Below are 21,856 nucleotides of genomic sequence, written 5' to 3' on the forward strand. Positions count from 1 at the left end.
TTTGTACAAACAAAGTTCCCTCTGGGATAATGAAGTCTCCTTAAACTAATCTTATCTATTCCCGTTTTCTGAACCCTCTTAAACCCTTCATTAGGATTTATTTTTACTTCTCCTGGATGTAGTCACTCTCAAATCCAGTAGATGGCAGCAGTGCGTCTAGTTGATAATCTCGGCCCGCCAATACTAACGCGCGGTCTAAACGAGACCTAGCCGGTAGACGGCAGTGTTGCCCTTTTGGCGCAGGCTTTACTTTTTCTTTTTCATTTTTTTCCTTTAGCTCAGTTCTTTTTTAGTAGCATCCATGTGTCTAATCTTTTAAGTAAATGTTGGATTGTTTTTGAAAATTGTGCTCCCGACCATGGGGAAAAGAGATAACCGAGTGGTAAGCATGCTTTTATTATGTTGCGTAAAACGTAGGATTTAGCCTGGTTGGCCTTGACAGCCGCAGCAGATTATGTGCCCTCAAGCACACAGCGCTACTTTGAGGTGGTAGGCGTTACGCGAGTCCGGTGTTTAAAGGCCTGGTCCAACTTATGTCGTGCAATTAATACGTAGTTAAGTGGATAAAAAAGAGAGAAAGAAAGTGTAAAGTCTTACAAATTCTGCGGATTTTTATGGTGCAGTAGTTGTTTATTTTAAGAAGATTGCCAAAATTTGCACGGGTGGAAAGCCATTGTCTGAAATCGTCCGAGCAATGAATCTGATTGCATATTAAAAGAGTTTTTATGTCGCAACCTTGATGCTAGAATGTGTGTATCTAGAAACTTTTATTGACCCGCTTAATTCCGTTTATTTCATTTCATTTGTCACTTGTATAAAGTAACGGGTGTTGAAATGTATTTTATATGCAAAGAAAAATTAGTCAGATTTGAGACAGACATTTTTAAAATCTGCAGATTAAGCTGGAAGAGCACGTTAAGAAATAGTAATTTGTTTCTGTATTTTTTTTTATACGTGTGGCCTTGTGGTGAAGGGTTTTCACTGTAAACCACTCGCCCATCAGTTCAAATTCTTGGTATGCAAAGAAGAGTAAAATACAACGAATATTCTAAATATTTAAGTATCACACGATTAAAGAAACCTGACATGAATTTGATGATACACAGCCATGTAATGATTGCTGCCTCTTGATAATACTTAATGACATTTGTATAGCGCTTTGCCTAGGGAGTGGAGGCGTCCACCTGAATGATGACAGCAGCCATTCGTGTGGCAGTACGCTCACCACAGAGTAGCTGTGAGCTGGTGAAGGGGTGAGTAAGAGTGAGTTAGCCAGTTAGGGACGGCATGTTTAGTTGGCCAGAATGACAAGGCCGTGGTGGGCAGTTTAGCCAGGACACTTTTCAAGAGACGCCTAAAGATCTTTTTTGACTACAGAGAATCAGGACTTTGGTTTTACATCTCCTCTGAAGGAAAGTGCCAGTTTTTACAGTGCAGTGTCCCAGTATTGTGTAGAGTTCAAGAATGTAACTAACCTATAAATGTGTCTGCTATATAATAAAACGCTAAAGTGTGTGTGTGTGTGTGTGTGTGTTGGGATCCTCTGAGCAATCTGATTGGTCAGTTTGGCTTTTGTGGGATTGGTCTTGTTTGGCTCTGGTGACACAATTGAAAGAGGAAGTGTGAGTGTTAGACACACTAGTGATGGGAACTCCGGCTCTTTTCAAAGCTTCGGCTCTTTTGGATCGGCTCCCTTTAAAGAGCCGGCTCTTACGGCTCCCGAATGGCTCTTCGTTTAGTATCACTTGGATGCTTATATTTTAGCCTAATTAAGCAATTATGAATGGTTTGTGTATAGCCTAAGCAATTTCTTATTCATTGTTTTCAGACATTACGTATTTTATGCATTTTTTCATTACAATAAATACACAGTTACTATTGTTTAACATTTTAATAAAAGCTTTAAATGAACAGCTTAACACAAAACCACAGCAAACAAATTAAATAAAGGCCAAACTCAACAACAACAACACAACACTATGACTCTTTGAATAAAAGTTTTTAGGCCAGGTTGGCATTCAGAAATGCCAGATGCCTCAGCTTAGATGGGCTGATGCGATTTCTCCTCTCCGTGATTATTTGTCCTGTTTTTGAGAAGACTCTTTCTGAGGGGACCGATGTAGCGACAATGCAAAGTCTTCCTACCATTACCTTAAACAGGCGTGGGTAGACTGCAGCCTTGGCCTCCCACCAGCTCACTGGGTCTTCAGATCTTTGGATGAGGTGCTCCTCAAGATAGGACCTCAGCATCTCCTGTTGCTCTTTCATCAAAGAGCCTCCACACAGCAGAAGCTTGTGGTTCCTGTGAACATGCCCCTGCTCCATTTTCTTCCTCTTGGCCCTCTGATGGAGGAGCAGACAGGCTGCTGGGGTTGCATCTTGCTGCTGCTGCACTTATTCTTTGAAATGCCTCATCCACAGCTCTTTTGTCATTAAATGCTACCTTTTTCCAGAGCAGTGGTTTCTGAAAGCACAGTGTTGTAGTCCATCCTCAGATATATAGTTATGGAATAATTGTTTGGGACAAAGTTTTTCTGCTAGGGAGAACATACATGGGGTTTAAGGCCTGTACAAAAGTTGTAAATCCTCTGTCCTCCACAATGGAAAATGGTTAAAAGTCGCCAGCTATCATTTTGGCCAGCTCCTCATCGACACTTATTTGTTTGTTTGGCGTCATTTGTTTTGGAATAAATGTGCTTATTTTGGTTTGAACTGAAGACCGTGTTATACCTGCAGTTTTCGGTAAGACAGTGGATGCTGCAGCAGAAGTACTTGGCTCTTTTCCAGGCTCAGTGGATGGCAGGAGAGAGGGCACGCTCTCCTCCAGTTGCACGGATGGGTGGGTGGTTCTTATATGTCTGTTTAGGTTTGTTGTTGACCCTGCTCTAACGGATATTTTCATATTACAAATTCTGCACTTAGCTTTGCAGTCTCCAGTATCACTGAAATGCAGCCAGATGCTGCTTCTTTTTCGGCTTTCACTCAATTCTTCACTCTTTTTTTTTCTTCATGATGCGCTTGCATTTAAATCTGGCTCCTTGTCTGTCGCAGCGACAGGTACACAGAGCGTACCTGGCCTGTACCAACACTCGCTGTCTTCGGAGCGTCTGCCCCCCTTTCTTCTTTCACATAATGGTACGATCCTAGTCCGATGTGTTGTTAGTGAACGAGCTGGCATTATGAGCCAATGTTCTGTGTGCCCATATAAATAAAGTCCCGCCCCTGCCGAATGGATTTTCAGCAGAGCTGAGCAGGAGCCGCTGAAGCTTCGGCTCCGCTCGACGGGCATCGGCTCCTCTCGTTCGCTTCAAAGCATCGGCTCTTAGAGCCGGCTCGTTCGCGAACGACACATCACTAAGACACACGAGGAAGAGTAAAGGCGTAAAAGGCAGAGCAGACTGAAGGCGAGCAAGGCACTGCAAAATGACAAAGTCTAAGACATGGGCTTTATGGGAAGAGCTCAAGAGAGGGATGGACACATGAGGATTTGAAGGAGGAAAGGTGCTCAAGGCACATATAGGGCAAGAGAAATAAAATATTTTTACATGTGTTCTATGACAGGTCACGTAACTAGTAGTTAAATAATATATATGCAGTTTTGTCATCTTTCCTGACTTTAATAGTATAGGCATATACAGTAATCCCTCCTCCATCGCGGGGGTTGCATTCCAGAACCCCCCGCGAAAGGTGAAAATCCGCTTAGTAGAAACCATATGTTCATATGGTTCTTTTTATATATTTTAAGCCCTTATAAACTCTCCCACACTATTGTAAACATTCCCCGCACAATTATACAGCATAAACCCTTTGTATTCTCTTAGATATTAGGTAAGATTTGTTGAAATTATGTATGTAAACATAGTTTATATACAGTAAAACCTAAATATTATTTTAAAGATATCGAGCGTCTCCGATATCACATATGTTACAGCCATTACGACAGACAGGCCACCAGCAATAAATACGTACAATGCAAGAAAAATTGTATACAGTAAAATGTGTGTACAGTGACACTAAACTATGTACATGTAATAAGTACTGTACGTAGATAATTAATTATGGTTACTCACCAACAATGACACGACGACTTGTCTGATAACGTGAGTTTAATTTTACTGCACAACAAAGGAGAGCGTTACAGATCTTCTAAATGAGCCTCTTCAGGCGATTGTGTAGCATCGCCGTTGTTCTTCTTCTGGCAGTCTTCAATCCAAATCCCTAAAGCAGATTCCATCCAGACTACTGCCTTAACACATCCACTTGCAACTCGTTTTGCGCCCTGGTTAAAGTACACTGCGGCTGTAGATCTTATATGCTTTTCCTCCTTTTTAAATAAAAATAATCGTGGACTCGTGCCGTAATGATGTCCTGCAGCGGTGTAGCTGTTCCCTTCCTTCAACATATCCAAAACTTTTACCTTTTCTGCAATCATTTGCATCTTCTGTTGGCGCTTGGACACGGCCCCTGAAGCAGTAGCAGGAGCACGTTAATGCTGAATGAGTGAGATGAGACTTCCTGGTTAATGCAGCACTCCGTCGCTGAGCCAATCAGCACACAGGAACTTTAACTGTGTGCTCTGTTTAGGTAGCTTCTCAGTCATCCGCCAATAGCGTCCCTTGTATGAAATCAACTGGGCAGACCAACTGACGAAGCATGTACCAGAAGTAAAAAGACCCATTGTCTGAAGAAACCCGCGAAGCAGCGAAAAATCCGCGTTACATATTTAGATATGCTTACATATAAAATCCGCGATAGAGTGAAGCCGCGAAAGTGGAAGCGCGATGTAGCGAGGGATTACTGTATAAGTTTATAGAGTTATGCGTGTAGAGTACAAAGAAATTCTTGCTGGACAATATGTTCCTTCCCTGCAGTACCATGATAGTCTCTCCATCCTTCCATTATTGAGCCTACTGAGCAGTTTGGCTTGGGCCTATGCCAGTAAAATCCAGATATTTGATTTTAAGAGATCGAAATCTGTATGTTCACCCATTGTAGTTCTGGGGGAGTAGGTAGACATAGTGACTGAATATAAATACTTAGGAAGTTACCTAGATAACAATCTTAACTGGAATACTAATACAAAAAATATTCTCTAAATGCAACCAGCACTTATTTCTTCTCCACAAACTCAAACTGTTTAAAGTAGACAAGGACCTCATGTTGTCCTTTTATCGCAGTCTGGTCCAGTCTGTGATCACTTTCAGTTTTATTGCCTGGTTTAATAGTCTGACAAACCAAAACTCAAAAAAGCTCCAGCAGATTACGAAGTATGCAGCTAAAGTTATTGGGGCTGGTGTAGATGATTTGACTAGTGTGTGTCAGAGGGCAATGTTAAAGAAACTGGAAATCGTCTCGTCTGATGACAGACATCTATTACATATACAACTAAACTTCAGTAAATCAGGAAGGATACCCCACACAAATCCTTTCTTCCTTGTGCCATACGACTTTTCAATAAGAAATATCGGAGATAATGATTAAGGTTTTGATATATATATATATATATATATATATATATATACTGTAACCTTTTTTTTTTTTTTTTTTTTTGGTGTAAATATGCATTATTTAACTGCCTTACCTTAACCTGTCTTGTTCTATTTGTTTGTTTTATTTCATTCTGTCTGTTATTAGGTGCAACTGAGAAGGCAAATTTCATGTTTTCTTGTGTAAACATGACTAAATAAAGAAACCTTAAACCTTAAAATCAAACCGGGTGTACCAATCCATTGCTGGGCCTGTTCTTGCCCAAACCTACTCTTGCCAACATAGGTCAATTGAGATTCACCAGTTAGCTTAACTTACATGACAGTCCTGTTCCTTAAACTGGTGCTTCTTAAGGTGTCCTCACACTGGCAATTCGTTCCGTGCCCAAGCATATTTGTCCACATGTAACCCTGCAAAGTCTAGTTTGTTTGACTAGTGTGATCACTATGTGCTGGGCCAACCATACTGTGCCCAGGTCCGCTTGGAAGAGGTGGGCCTGAGCACAGTTCAGTAGGATTCGGGAATAGTGTGATAGCTAAACGTGCCCAAGCATGGAAAACAGACAAGATGACAATGATGCGACAAGTCAAGTAGTGCAATTCTCATTTTATTAATACTATTTGAGTTAATATTTTTATTCTCACCTTACACATGACCGTGAATTTTAGTTGGCAAGTAAAGCTGCAAATTTCTCCCATAACTTCATTTGTCACCTTAAAACCTTCTCAGATGTGCAGCACAGTAAACGGCAAAACACTGCGCTGCACACTCAGTAAATCTGTAAGAGGGTAGAGCATTATCCTAATCAACACGACTCTAAAACTACCACAAAATAAGTAAAATCATTTTGACATGCATGCTGTCACATCGTGTTCAGATCTTGTTTTAGCTTTACACAAAGTCACATGGTCATGACGTGCCCAGGCCCTGAACATTCAGCACAGTGTGAGTGCAGGCCAGCAGAGGAATAGGAAGGGGGGAAAATTGCGCTTGGGCATGATACGGAACAAACGTGCCTAGTGGGAGTTCACCCTTACTGTGACAGCCTTGAGATACTAAAAATAATATAATTATAATTGTTATACATTATACTTCTCATATAATTCTTAGTTTTCATATTTTCTAAAGAGAAGTTATTACTTGATTTCAAAGATCTGAACACGGTGTGACAGCAACCTAAAACATTAGCTATCTGTAAAACATTTTAGAAATTTTGTTTTATTTAGCCAACTAGGGGGCTTCGCTCGCCAACCCCTGGCGTTGGGGCATGACAAAGAGTGAGATGTATGAATTAGATATAGAATAGTGTGCAGGTGTGGATGATGCATATAGAAAGCCAAAAATACAGTGTTTGGCACAGAGTAATGGTTTAGTGGAATATTTCTTTGTACACAACATTAGTAGTAAAGATGGTGTCCTGTCCTTGAATGAGTCTTCCTTGGCATGGAGCATTTATAACTTTAACTTTAACGTCAGATGAACGTCGAACACGTGAGAAGGCAACATAAAGTTGTCCATGTCCAAAAACGGGCTCAGAGAGGTAGATGCCAACCTTGTCCATGGTTTGTCCTTGTGATTTGTTGATGGTCATGGCAAATGCAGGTTTAATGGGGAACTGTCTGCGTTTCAATGTAAAAGGTAATTCTAGGTCAGAACTCGTAAGGTCAATTATAGGAATGAGAACAGTATTGTTAGCATGTGATCCTGTAACTGTATTGGTGAGGGTACAATGTTCTAGTTGTAATAACCAATTGTTATATTCGGGATCTTGAAATTGCATGTTTTGTACCAAGTGTATGTTTAGAAAGCAAAGCCAGTTGTTCGCGTAACATTTTTTGTTCTGCGGTTTTAGAAGCGCGCCGAGGTGAATTTTTTTGTTTGATGCGGGTTCGTGTTTGTGGTCCCGTTACTCGAGCCGTCTAGTTTTGTATCCGTGATCGTGAGTTGATGACTTGTTTGATCTTTATCGTGAGGAATATGGATAAGTAATAAGTAGGATCTAAGTCACTTTTAATATGCGGACTGTTCGTTTCTTTGTATTATCACCAGTCAGGTCTCGCGCCTGTATATGTATTGGAATTCGGTCTCGTGTTGTTTATATGACGTCGTCGCGTATTTTAAGGTGGACTGAATAATAGCTGAGCGCACGGTATGTGGAGCAATAGCTAAGCACTGTCTAAAATCTACTCCTAATAAAAGTACCTTTACTCCAAAGGGAATATTATTATTCATCAACGCAATGCCAATTGTCCGCGTATTTTAAGGTGGACTGAACAATAGCTGAGCGGATTGTAAGTGAAGTAATAGTTAAGCACTGTCTAAAATCTCCTCCTAATAAAAGTACCTTTCTCGCAAAGGGAATATTCTTATTCATCAACGTTTGTAGAAGTTTATCAATGGTGTTGAGTAAGTGACTGGATGCCATTGTACATTCATCTATAATTAATAGTGTGGCAAGACGGATGTCACGTGCATTGTTACTGTGAATTGTCATAGTGGATACCGATGTTTCTGTGATTGGGACCGGTATTTGGAATAAGGAGTGACATGTGTTTTTGGAGCCGAGACATTTTTTCTTCCGCGGTTTCAGAAGCGCTTTGTAGGTGCCGACGTGATTTGTGCATATTTGCGTTCTTGATTTGTTTCAGGGTGCACTGTTCCAATGCGATGTAATATTTGTCCACATACGCGAAAGCAGTATGGGTCATTGCCTTTTGGTGACATGATATTTACTCCGGTAGATGCAAAATCAAATGAAGTATTGTAGGATGTAATGCAGATGAGCCGCCGTGTATTTTTTTTTTTCATGCGGGTTCGTGTGTTTGGTCCCGTTATCCGAGCCGAATCGTTTTGTACCCGTGAGCGTGTATTCATGACTTGTTTGTTCCTCAGCATGCGAAATATGGATAAGTAATAAGGAGGATCGCACTCACTGTTAATATGGAGCCTTTTCTGCAGTTGAACGGTTAATAGTGCTTTATTGTAAGGAGATCCACCTATGCTGCCTAGTGTGAAGGTGTTGAGATGACGTATGTTTAATATGGACGGTTCCTTTAGAAATGGGGCTTTGGGTGTCACTTCTTATTGATGTTAGTGGGTCTGATTCGTCGTTGTTGTGAACGTTTCGTGTGCCATGTCTCGTCTCTAATGGGCCTGGCGTGGCGGTCACGGCTTCTTTTTTTTGTTGCGTTAGGAGCTTGTTAAATCCTCCTGTTTGTGTGGGTCCCGTTTCGTGTGCATTGTGATTCGTGCGGCGCCGTGTGCTTTTTCGGTGTCTGAGCGGGAGGGGGTGGATTGGTGGTGCGCGAGCTTCTTCTTTCTTTTTGTGTGCCAGGGGCTTGTTGAATCCTCCTCTTTGTGTGTGTCCCGTCCGTTGCTTGTAGGGTGGGTGGGGTGGTTTTGGGTTCTTTTTTTTTGTGTCCCAGGGGCTTGTTGAATTGTCCTCTTTGTGTGTGTCCCGTCCGGTGCCTGTGGGGGGGAGGGATTGGTGGCTTGCAGGTGGGCGCGAGCGGCTTCTTTTTTTTGTGTGCTAGTTTCGTGTGCAATGGGTTTTGTGCGGCGCTGTGCGTCGCCTGCGTTTGACTCCTTTTTTTCTGTGCTCACTCCCTTTTTCTGTGGTCGCGTCCGCCTCTCGCGGAGCCTCATTTCTTGGTGCGCCTGCGCAGTACGTCTTTTTGCGGCTACGGCCCATGGCCGGATGTCCCTGCGTCCATCCGGTTTAGCATTCTCGGTTAGTAATATGGATAATATGGATGTTAAGAAAATGTTGGTGGTATCATAATTAAAGGGTCATTTGAATCTCTGCATTTACAATTGCACTCTTAAATTTACATACACTTGGCAAAACTTGTAAATTGTTAGTCTTTTTGGATAATATGAGTAATAATACAAAAAAATAATTCTTTTATTTAGGAATAGTTGTCAGTGGAAGCTATTTAGCATTGCAGAATTGTGTTTGTCCTTAAGTATTATAATGGTAACTGAAATCGCACAGATTGTCCTGATATCCTTGAATGTTTGGCAAGTTGACATGTACAGCTTGAAATGGCTGTGAAAGGAAAGTGTCCACACTTCTGCCTTTTTTTTTTTTGATTGTAATTAGTGCCTGTGTATAAATAGTCAATGAACTTCTTAATTGTTGGGGGACCCTTTTGCATTTCATCCAGGGCTGTAGTGACTTTATTGGTTACTGAATCCTGCAGGATCTGCAAGAACAAGAAAAAGTAGCTCAACTTTATAATTCAGGAAGAGGATATAAAAAGATATTCAGAAAGATATGAAACTGCCAGTCAATAGGGATATTATCGTCCTGTTATTATAAAAAAACACCATTACTTTGTATTTCCAAGAAGGGGCTTATGGATCTATATAGATTTCTAAAATTGGGTTAGTTTTTTATGTATATGGGCATTGTTTAATTCCACTTGGAAAACTTGACTTTTGTTTAACAGGAAAATTGAAGAGTACTGTTTGATTTATATAAAAAAAAAAATGTCTCTCTCTGAATTAGACACCTCAGGTAGATTATTATAATCCAGTCTCTAGAAGCATATATGCCATGGCATAATTTCAGTATGAATGTCCAAAGACAAAACTGAACTATTTTTTAATTCAAAATCGCAAATCTTCTCCGAGCTAGAAGCTTCAGTGTAGCTCAATTTTACAAATACAGTGTGACCTTCCATCCATCCCTTTTCAGGAACATGTTTTTTTTTTTGTTTCACTACATACACAGAGGTATTCATTTAATTATATATGAAAGGGAGGGAGAAATTATTGTGATGGGTCCAAATCTTTCAATAGATATACACATTTTAGGCATCACTGAATATTATTTCACTGTTTTTAATACAGGCAGCCCTTGGGTTAAGAATGAGTTCTGTTCCGGCTGATTATACAAGTTGGATCTTGCACTGAAACTGCACATTAATGGAGCTATGCATAACGCTTTATTACTTAAGTTTACAGAAAAAAGTTTCAAACTTCTTAATAAAATAACAGTGGAGCAATATTACTGTACTTTAAATCACAAAGCACTAATGATCCATATTACTAAACGAGAATGGTAAACCGGAAGGCACGGACCCAGATACACGGCGATGGACGCAGGAGACATAGTTCGCAGGCGCCTACAGCGCGCGTCTCATAAACTGCAAGCGAAGTCTGATCCACCGCGAACGAAGGAGTCACGGCTCAAAAACGAAAGAGCTCAACTAACTAAGGAGTCACAGCTCAAAAACGAAAGAGCCCAACTAACGAAGGAGTCACGGCTCAAAAACGAAAGAGCTCAACTAACGCCACACAGAAAAGAGGATTCTGCACTGCACCCCAGAGTCAAACGGAAGACACTACGGAGTCCGCAAAGGTCCACAAAGATAGTACGAAAGGCGCAGGCGCCTACAACACGCTTCTGAACTAAACGTCCACACTACACAGCATGGTCCGGGTAATAAGAATAAATGAACTCTCCGTATTAAACGTTCGGCATCCTCACACGTCCAAACCATATAGCATATGTGAATCACATTACAGTGATGCATTATTAACAGTACAACCACAGAAAATGCTCCGTATTAACAGTAAGTGCAGTTATCCATATTACTAACGGTGGACAACGGATAACTAATGGAGTCATGGTCACGGCTCCAAAACAATCCAGATCAACTAACGGAGCTACAAAGACGAGCCCGCATGGATAAAATCATTAAACGTGGGCGCCTACAACGCGCATCTGAAACCGCGGAAGCAAAACTGTCTCGGCTCCAAAACCAAACAGCTCGACTAACAGAGCTACAAACACGAGCCCACATGGACAAATACAATGAACATAGATGCCTACAACGCGCATCTGAAACTGCGGAAGCCAAGCAGGCATGGGTTCAAAACGAAAGACCACAACTGACGGAGATACACAAACAAGCCCGCCTGGATAGAATCAATTAACGCAGGCGCCTACAACGCGCGTCTGAAATGCCGCAAGCAAAGCAGACACGGCTCCATGACGGACATACAGAAACAAGCCCGCCTGAATACAATTAATGAACGCAGGCGCCTACAACGCGCCTCTCAAACAGCATAGGCAATAGATAAATGGCAGAGAAAGGAACGACAAACAGCCACTAAACAATTCCGCCAATTAGCTGACAACGCATTCTGTAATGAGTCCACTATTAATGAACATTCATTAGGATTAATGAATATCATTTGCTATCATTGTCATTTACTTAACTTCCCTGAGGAAACAACTGGCAATACAACTAATGAATTTACACGTTGTTGTCAAAAGGGTCAGGTTAGACTGCTTCCTTTAGATGACTTTCCTGAATATCTACGGAAGCTTCTAACTAACAATTTACCCGAAAGTAAAAACTTTATGGACTGCATTGGATCCTACAAGAGTTCATTTGCTTTTGCATCTACCGGGGTGAATATCAGGCCAACAGCTGGCAATGGCCCATACTGCTTTCGCGTATGTGGACAAATATTACATCGGATTGGAACAGTGTACCCTGAACCAAATCACGAATGCAAATATGCACAAATCTACGTGTTAGATCCAGATGTCGCAATCTATCAACGAATGACCCTTCCTGAAAACAAGCAATACACAGAGCTGATAATGAGAAACGTCGCTGAAGTCATAAACAGTCACCCATTAGCTAAGTCTACACAAGTACATACAGGATCAAATTCTAACAATACTGTGGCATTCATCTGACATTAAAGTTAAAGTTGTAGATACTCCATACCAAGGAAAACACATTCAAGGACAACACACCATCTTTACTACAAATGTTGTGTATAAAGAAATATTCCAATATATCTTTCTAATGTGCCATGCTATGGGTTCTTTACTTCCTTTGTTCGTCATCTACACCTTTACACTCCAATATATCTCATACATACATCAATGTATTTCGGGTTACCCAACACCAGGAGTTGGCGAGCGAAGCGAGCAGGGGGCGGAGCCCCCTAGTTTAAACTAAAATGACCTATTGGTATGTACAGTATGTTGACTTTATAATTAGACATTCTATAGTTTTTGATAAAGACATATACCTCATAGTGTTGGAAAAGGTATAATGATGACATGGAAAGCCACCAAACTGACTGTTGATCCCTTAGCAGAAACATGCTGTCTTTGCCGAGTGATTGTTAAGAGTGTCACTTTCACCTCCCAGCAGCTATACTTCCTGAAGCAGTATGGTTTTAAGGCATACTTAGGATGTTGTGAAATATGAAAAGTAGGTTTTTCATGTCCTCAGCCAAATGGATGGATGCATATCTAGCTGTTTACTTGTGACAAAGCTTATTGCACAGCTGCAAATGCTGCTCTTTAAATTGGATGACACAGGCTTTCTGTACAAAGTGATCATTAGGACCCCCAATGGCAGTGCTGGAACATATACTTCGGACTCTGGGAACTGCTCAACTAAATAGCTAAGTAGAGCTTGAGCTGTTTACCTGTAACTGAGCTTACTGTGTTTTTTGTGAGTTACATTCTACAACATGTGCACATTAAAGTGCAAAGTGATTGAAAATGGTGACAAAGTCCAAAATCTGCAGTACTATATTCCACATTGCTAGTGAAGGCTGCAATATATTTGTCTGCGTCAAAGAGAGTTTGCTTTTTTGTATGTAAAATCTTGAATTTGTTAGTTTAAAAATAAATAAAAATTAAGTTTAAAAAAACCTTTGGGGTTTTATGTACCATTTTTATCTACAGCATTGCTATACCGCAAGACCTACTTTTACATCTATATGTAAAGTTTTTCAACAAAATTTCATTTTTACATTTCATTACAAACATAATGGAATGTAACAAAATGTCTGTAATATTTAACTGTTAACCTTTCTTGTATAATGCCATGACTGTATTTGCTTGACTCATTTGTTTTATTAAATACACTACTTCTACTTCTCCAAAGACTTTGAGTACAGAATATATCTCAAAGGTTTAATTATGGCTGTATGTTGTCATACATACACTTTTTGCAAGCTTCCTGAGGGAGTGATTTTTGCAGGTAGTGCCTGTAATTTCCCTTTGTTTTTTATTCATAAAATTTGATAACTTACTACTGACATGCTCATAGAATCCATCTACACATCCATTGATTGTTTGTTTTTTTTAACCATTTTATCCTGGAACTAATTTAATTAGTTTCTGCAACTTTTTTGTACTTTTTTTTTTTTTTTTGAGTAATTTAGCTTTTGGGGGTTCAGAAAGCAATTGTATACATTTGACTGAAATTTTATGACTTAGTCTTCATGTTTCTTTAAATTAATCTTTAGTAATGAACTAATCAATTGGAAGTACATGTTTAATAGTGTATAGATTGTTTTGCAGTGAATGTTGATATATTTTATTTTTCTTACGGTTTTTACAGTGTAAAAGAATCCAGTGAAAAGTTGCAATGGAAAAGAAATGCAGTCCTCAGTAGTGAAATCTGAGCATGGTGTTTTCACAAGTGGCTATTTTTGATGGCAGTGAGAATGTGCATATCTGTCGTAAACTGATAACACTGTAATTAGTACTGAAGGTACATCACAGCTATATATTCATTTGTGTTTAAAAAAAAAAAAAAAAATCTAAATAAATATTAATATTTCAATTTTGATTGAAGCTGATGCTATCTTAAGCAGTGCCTGAAGTCAAAACTTACATTTTTGCAATACTTTTTGGTTGGTCCAAGATGCCCTTAATAATAATAATAATAATAATAATTAATTCATTACATTTATATAGCGCTTTTCTCAGTACTCAAAGCGCTAAAACAGTCAAGTAAAATTATAAGTACTTGTCAGAAAATTAGTAGCGTCAGTTTAAATGTTTTATTTTTTTTCACATTAAGTCTAGTTTACAGTGCAATGTTCAGATGTACAATTTTAATTAAATTCAGAGTATGACTATTAGATAGACATAATTATGGGCAACCCTGAAAAAAAAAATCCCTGATTTAAACTCACAGATATGCAGTTTTCCAGTACATTTTTTCAGGGCTGGTTAACTCTATTTGCAACAGACTGTAAATTAATGGTGCATAAAGCAGTGGATGCACTTTATAGTCTACAAATGGTGATATTTGTTGTGGATACTAATTATAGATATATTGATAACTGATAGTGTCAGATTTGAATTCTAAATGCAAAAATAAATACATTTAGTGCCATTTGAAAACAATCGACTTTCTGCTCACATCCAGTCATTTATTGTGTTTTTAAAGACCTGCATTATGTGTTTGCTATACTTAATGTTTCTTTTTACAGTAGAATGTTGATGGGGATTAGCTAAGCTATACACATTTTCTCAGAAAAAACAAATGACACTGAAGTTTCTGGTTGTGTACAGTATTAATGAACTTATTTCTACAAAGCATGATAAATGTATCCCTAATTCTTTTAGTGTGTCAGCAGAGAGCCCCAGTGATCACCTCAAAATCTCCAGAAAGAGAGAATTAGTAGTAGTGGGGGCCTAAGTCATTAAAGGGTTAAGATTCAGGTGTGCTTCAGAGGCAGAAAATCTCATATGGTGTGCTGCATCCCAGGTACACAAGTAGAATACAACATTGGTGGATGGGCACTTGGCCAGAGCAGGGGATAGATCCAATTGTCATTGTCCATGTTGGAATAAATGACATACACATGGAAAGGTTGTCAGTTCTGCAAACCATATTTAAAGAGTTAGGTTCCCAGCTGAGGCACTGAACCGCAAACATGATCTCTGAAATTCAGCCTGTGCCAGGTGTCAGTCCATTTAAGATTGAAGAGATTAGAATGCTCAACACATGGCTCAAACGTAATGTAGGATAAAGAGGAATATTACAGCCCATGGCAGGTAACATTAAAACAGAAATGTACTAACATATTGGGGATGTGTATGAATAGGTTAGGTGATAATTATTTAAACTAGCTAAATGGGACTTGGGTTGGGGTTGTGGATGGTAGGTAGTTTGTAACAAGCCATATTTACATAAAGGGATAGGTAGTAGTACAAATAGAAATATACAAGATAACTGGGCTTTTTAACAGTGCACTAGAAGTTTCAAAGTAACATAAGTAATACATTAAAATTACTTGTGGTAGGAGTAAATGTATATGTAAGCAATTTTAGAAAGGGGCAGATGACATTGTGAAAAACTGCCAGTACTGTCTGGGCCGAAAGGGGAAATTGCAGAGTATTGGTGCATACTGGCCCACTTCAAGCACTTGTTTTCTCCCTGTTAAAGTATTAACCTCTTCATGGATAGAGGAAAGAAGTCACAGTAGTCTCAAATGTAAACATCTATGAGAAGAACTTTTTTGTGAAGGAGTGAGGTTCAGAATAAGAAATAAGGATTGTACAGAAGAGAGCAGATAAAAAGAAATATCATGAACTATATGTACAGTGTCCACTCCCCTATCTTGGATGCGAGGGAACTGCTGCCTCGTGTGTATTTCTCTCTTCCTCCCTGGCACCCCAATATGAACAAGTTTGCTAAACATGTCTTACTTGAGTTTTACAAACCTTTCCTCATTCCACCTGCTTTTAACAGCCCATGGCACATACTATCTCGACTCTTTTTCCTGTACTGTATATCTCCCCTGCTTCCCTCATCTGTCACACCCTGTAAGTCAGTGGCAGTGTTCGTGTATTGTCCCACGGCATCTACAGCAGCTTTCATTTGCATAAACAGGTAAGCCCAATTTCTGTGCGTGATCAGAGTGCTAAGCCAAAAAGTGTCTTACAGTAGTCCATTTGCTACAGTATTATTATCAACAAATTAAAAAAAAATTGCGTCGGTTAATGTTCCTTTTTCTATAACGTCACCAAATTTTCAATCAAATTAATCAAAGCATTTTGAGATTTTGGGGTGTTTAGTTTTTCTTTTGGGAGGGGGTTGGGGGATTACTTCTAAATATTCATATATCGAAATGCCCTTTCATAACAGATACCTACTACCCTAGATGTACTAGCCTGTCAAATTTCTGCTTTTTAACTCCTGTTAAAAAGTAAATTTAAGCAGAGCCTATGTAAGTTTCAAACCAAGTGGCTATCTCTGTACTTATGAGGTGTGATCCAAAAGTTCCCGGAATGCATTTATTTAAAAGCATACACACCAAATAACAATTAATGGTGAACAGTTCCTTCAAAATAGTCACCCACTGAGTTGATACACCAATCCCAGGGAGATTTCAACCTTTTGAAGCACCTCTGGAGGTTGTTTTTTGTCAGTGTGTTCAAGACGGTTGTTACTGCTTGGATCTCCTCCACCGTCTCAAATCTGCGTCCCTTGAGCCTCATCTTCATCTTAGGAAATTAAAAAAAAAAAAAAATCAGACGGCACTAAATCAAGGGAGTACAGAGGGTGGGGAATGGCAGTAAACTTTGTAGAAGCCAAAAATTTGCGCACAATCGGAGATGTGTGAGCTGGTGCATTGTCGTAATGCAAAAGAGATGACTTGTCAGCCCACATCCGACGACGCGTTAGGCAAATTTGATTTCGCAAATGCCTTGGAACATCCCTGTAGAATGCTTGTTGCAACATTTCATGGCTTTCTTTTGCTGTTTTTCCCAGTTTAAAACAGAATTTAACACACACTCTTTGCTCTTTCAAATCACTCATTTTCACGAACAACCCTTCACAGACACAACCGAAGTTTAAACGAGATCTGTGACTTGAAAAACAACTGCGCTGACGTTATAACGCGGGATAACAGCTCTCAAGGACAACTTGAACTGCTATCTAGTGGCGATTGATATAACCAAACCCTTCTGGCTGCAGAATAAATGCATTCCTGGAACTTTTGGATCGCACCTCGTATAGCCAGTCTACAACAGTGACAAAGTGAGCTGGTCCATATGTTCATTCCAAAATAAATTTTATTTGCTTCATTTTTCAAAACCTCCACATTAACTAGAAGTTTGTGTTGCTTACCTCATAACTAAAGTGCAAGGCAAATCTAATGATATGACCTGTAATGTTTAAAACAGACTAATCTGCAAAAAATAAATCCACAAACACTAAATTTGTATGGTTAGTTATGTTTTTGAGGCCAAAGTATTTTTCATTAGTATAGCAACTACTGTGTTGATGAGTGTAGTGAAGGGACATACAATATATTTTGATGGTACAGGAATGAATTACATTCCTGTTCATTAATATTCAGTTAAATATTAGATAAAACAGGGACAACCTTGAAGTTAGGACACATATGGAAAAAGAAAGAAGAGATTTGGAACATTAAAGCATCAGGAGTTTTTGTATCATTTGAATTTGACTTGTCCATTTAGTATTACTCTTGTTACTCGGTGTTATTAATCAACTATTGGCTCCTTTGTACAGTGGAACCTCGGTTTGCGAGTGTTTTGCAAGATGAGCTAAAATTTTTAATAAATTTTGACTTGATAAATGAGTGAGGTCTTACAATACGAGTAGTATGTCAACGCTTTGTCTGCTGAGCATCATGTGATCACAACTGAGCTGATGGTGGTTCTCTCTCTCTCGCTGCGGGATTGTGGGGAATCGTTTCCTATTCTCCGTCTGAGTCGGCGTGCCTCACTCATATAGTCAACATCTGTACGAGCGTATACTGTTTACTACAGCATTTTGACTGTGCATGCGCGTGCGTGCTGTGACGTGCGAGTCCCCGTCTTGCACCCCAAAACACGAAGCTGACTCTCCGTACTTTAGCAACACCAGCTTTATTCAGCTTGAAACAGCAACAGCACGGATATTTATTGTAGTGGGATCTGCCGCTCTCCTATACACAGACACAGCAGTCAGGCAGGGTCGTGGCCAAGTAGTACTGTGTCCTGCGCATTTATAATGTTCCTTGTTCCTTGTATCACCCATCAACAGCAGGCGCTTATAGCATGTCCGCGATCTTTTCGGATTCGCTTTTACGGTGAACTGCTACAGCGCTGGGAGACTACAATTGCTTTGGGACGCGTGTTGTCCCGTTGGGTGGAATCCCACAAGAGTTTAGAAACTCACTCACACCAGCCATGATTCTTTTCAAAGGTAAAGTGCAGGTTAATTTGTTTTATGTATTTTTACTGTATATTTTGTATTAATCATTTTTATATGAATAGTTTTGAGTTGTGGAACGAATCATCTGAGTTTCTATTATTTCATATGAGGAAATTCACTTTGATATACGAGTGCTTTGGACTGAGAGCACGTTTCCGGAACGAATTATGTTCGCAAACCGAAGTTCCACTGTATTAAGATAAATATGGCAGTCCATGATGATCATATCATTCTTTATAAATCCTATTCTGAAATCCACCAATTCCCCCCCCCCCCCCAAATGAAATTAAGGTATTGTGGATTGTGATTATTATCAGTATTTACTAGTGTGAGCTCTAATTAAAATGGTGCTTGTTTTGTTTTCAGGCATATATTAATCCAATAGCTGCTGCTAGAGCACGTGGGCCACCTGCCTCATCTGGTCCATCAATACAGGATTATCTTAACAGACCTAGACCAACCTGGTGAGTAATAAGTGTATTACAGTTATATATTTAATTCTAATTTTGTGTGTGTTTTTTTTTTTTCTCCCAATCAAAATGAATAATTACTGTATATCTTAACTGTGTTTCCTCCTTCAGTAGAATTGAATTTTAGTTTCTTTAAATTGACTGATTATTTTTGTTGTTTCAGTAAGTTTAATTAAATTATAAATAGCTTTTAGTTATTATGACACATCATAGTGGAAGGCTGTAAAATGAAAAATTGAGAGCAGGACCACATATAGTATGTTTGATGAGACTGTTGACATTCTGAAAATTATCTTCAATTGATGGTATACATTTAGTGACTATTAGCTCTGCTACCCATCTAAGATTAGTTGAAATCTTTAATCAATGTATACCTCATCATTATTTTTTATAGTGCACCATCTGTTGGAATGTTTCTTGTAATGCATGTAGTAATAAACAGCATATCACAAACATTAGCATTGCTTTTACAAATTATATACCAAATACAGCTTCATAAATGGGCAAATGTCTGAGTATCTTTGTGTCTATCCAGGTTTGTGTCACTGTTATGCCAACAGGTGGCATATTACAAATACTTGAGTAATGAAATGCATTGAATTTGTCATTTCAATAGAGGGTGCACCACAAACATTAACACTGTTTTTACGAATCAAATACCAAATTGTATATAACATAGACATGTGTTGCTTGGTCATTCCAGCAGATGGCAAATCACAAACATTTTTAGTTGTGCATTTTACTTCCCAAAGAGATGCAGGTTAGATGATCTGGTCACTCAAAATTATCTCATATGCATAAGTATGGATATCTTCAAGCATTTTGTCATTTTCAAGGTAGGTTCCTATCTCATGACCAGTGCAGCCAGGATCCTGCGCCACATGAGAAGATGGGAGGATATTTCTGTCATTCAATTTTATTATTAAAGAAAAATTTGCATCACTGTTTTTGATTTTGATTAAACTTGGCATGTGAATTACACCAACGTTCTAGAGCACAGAAATATTCTTTATTTAATAAATTTCAACATGAGTGGCAATAAATGTATACAAAACCCCATACATTTAACTCTGCAATATGCACTATAATCAAGTCTGAATTGCTTGATTTGTAATTTCAAACTGCGGAGCAGAGGGGTAAATTAAGGAATAAATGTGTCTCAATCCCAAAATCCCAAACAGTATGTAGGGAACTACAACTGGCTTACTACCCTACAATGATTTTTTTTGTTACATTGAGTCCAATAAAATAAAAATGTAATTTTCTTTTTCTGTTTTTTCTAGGGAGGAAGTAAAGGAACAACTTGAAAAGAAAAAAAAAGGATCCCGAACACTAGCAGAATTTGAAGAAAAAATGAATGAAGTAAGTTATTAAAGGAGTAGACTTATTTTTCACATAGCCAAAAATTATGATGATGCCAGGTAAGTCAGACTACAGGGCCCATTAGTAAAACATTCAGGTGCTGGTCATAAAATTAGAATATCATGACAAAGCTGATTTATTTCAGTAATTCCATTCAAAAAGTGAAACTTGTATATTAGATTCATTCATTACACACAGACTGATGTATTTCAAATGTTTATTTCTTTTAATGTTGATGATTATAACTGACAACTAATGAAAGTCCCAAATTCAGTATCTCGGAAAATTAGAACATCAATTAAGACCAATGCAAAAAAAGGATTTTTAGAAATGTTGGCCAATTGAAAGGTATGAACATGAAAAGTATGAGCATGTACAGCACTCAATATTTAGTTGGGGCTCCTTTGGCCTGGATTACTGCAGCAATGCGGTGTGGCATGGAGTCGATCAGTCTGTGGCACTGCTCAGGTGTTATGAGAGCCCATGTTGCTCTGATAGTGGCCTTCAGCTCTTCTGAATTGTTGGGTCTGGCGTATTGCATCTTCCTCTTCACAATACCCCATAGATTTTCTATGGGGTTAAGGTCAGGCGAGTTTGCTGGCCAATCAAGAACAGGGATACCATGGTCCTTAAACCAGGTACTGGTAGCTTTGGCACTGTGTGCAGGTGCCAGGTCCTGTTGGAAAATGAAATCTGCATCTCCATAAAGTTCATCAGCAGCAGGAAGCATGAAGTGCTCTAAAACTTCCTAGTAGACGGCTGCGTTGACCTTGGACCTCAGAAAACACAATGGACCAACACCAGCAGATGACATGGCACCCCAAACCATCACTGACTGTGGAAACTGTACACTGGACCTCATGCAATGTGGATTCTGTGCCTCTCCTCTCTTCCTCCAGACTCTGGGACCTTGGTATCCTAAGGAAATGCAAAATTTACTTTAATCAGAGAATACAGTGATCCCTCGCTATATCGCGCTTCGCCTTTCGCGGCTTCACTCTATCGTGGATTTTATATGTAAGCATATTTAAATATATATCGCAGATTTTTTGCTGGTTCGCGGATTTCTGAGGACAATGGGTCTTTTAATTTCTGGTACATGCTTCCTCAGTTGGTTTGCCCAGTTGATTTCATACAAAGGACACTATTGGCAGATGGCTGAGAAGCTACCCAACTTACTTTTCTTTCTCTCTCTCTCTTGCGCTGACTATCTGTGATTCTGACGTAGGGGGTGTGAGCAGGGGGGCTGTTCGCACACCTAGACGATACGGACGCTCGTTTAAAAATGCTGAAAGATTATCTTCACATTGCTACCTTCTGTGTGCAGCTTTTAAGTATTCTGCACGGTGCTTCGCATACTTAAAAGCTCAAAGGGCACGTATTGATTTTTGACTTTGTTTCTCTCTCTCTGCTCCTGACAGAGGGGGTGTGAGCTGCCGCCTTCAACAGCTTTGTGCCGCGGTGCTTCGCATACTTAAGAGCCAAACAACCCTATTGATTTGTTTGTTTTCTCTGTCTTTATGACAG

General features: G+C 39.3%; 1 protein-coding gene across 1 annotated transcript in view; it reads left to right on the top strand.

Moving 5' to 3' along the window:
- Window positions 1-207: 207 nt before the first annotated feature.
- Window positions 208-21,856, top strand: part of fam133b (family with sequence similarity 133 member B) — a 40,144-nt gene continuing 18,495 nt past the window's right edge. Inside the window, exons 1-3 of the mRNA XM_028817096.2 lie at window positions 208-382; window positions 18,864-18,961; window positions 20,251-20,329. Coding sequence (XP_028672929.1) covers window positions 359-382; window positions 18,864-18,961; window positions 20,251-20,329 — 201 coding nt within the window. The 5' untranslated portion in view covers window positions 208-358. The remainder of the gene's footprint in view (window positions 383-18,863; window positions 18,962-20,250; window positions 20,330-21,856) is intronic.

This window comes from Erpetoichthys calabaricus, chromosome 13, assembly GCF_900747795.2.
Source record: "Erpetoichthys calabaricus chromosome 13, fErpCal1.3, whole genome shotgun sequence".
NCBI lineage: Eukaryota > Metazoa > Chordata > Cladistia > Polypteriformes > Polypteridae > Erpetoichthys > Erpetoichthys calabaricus.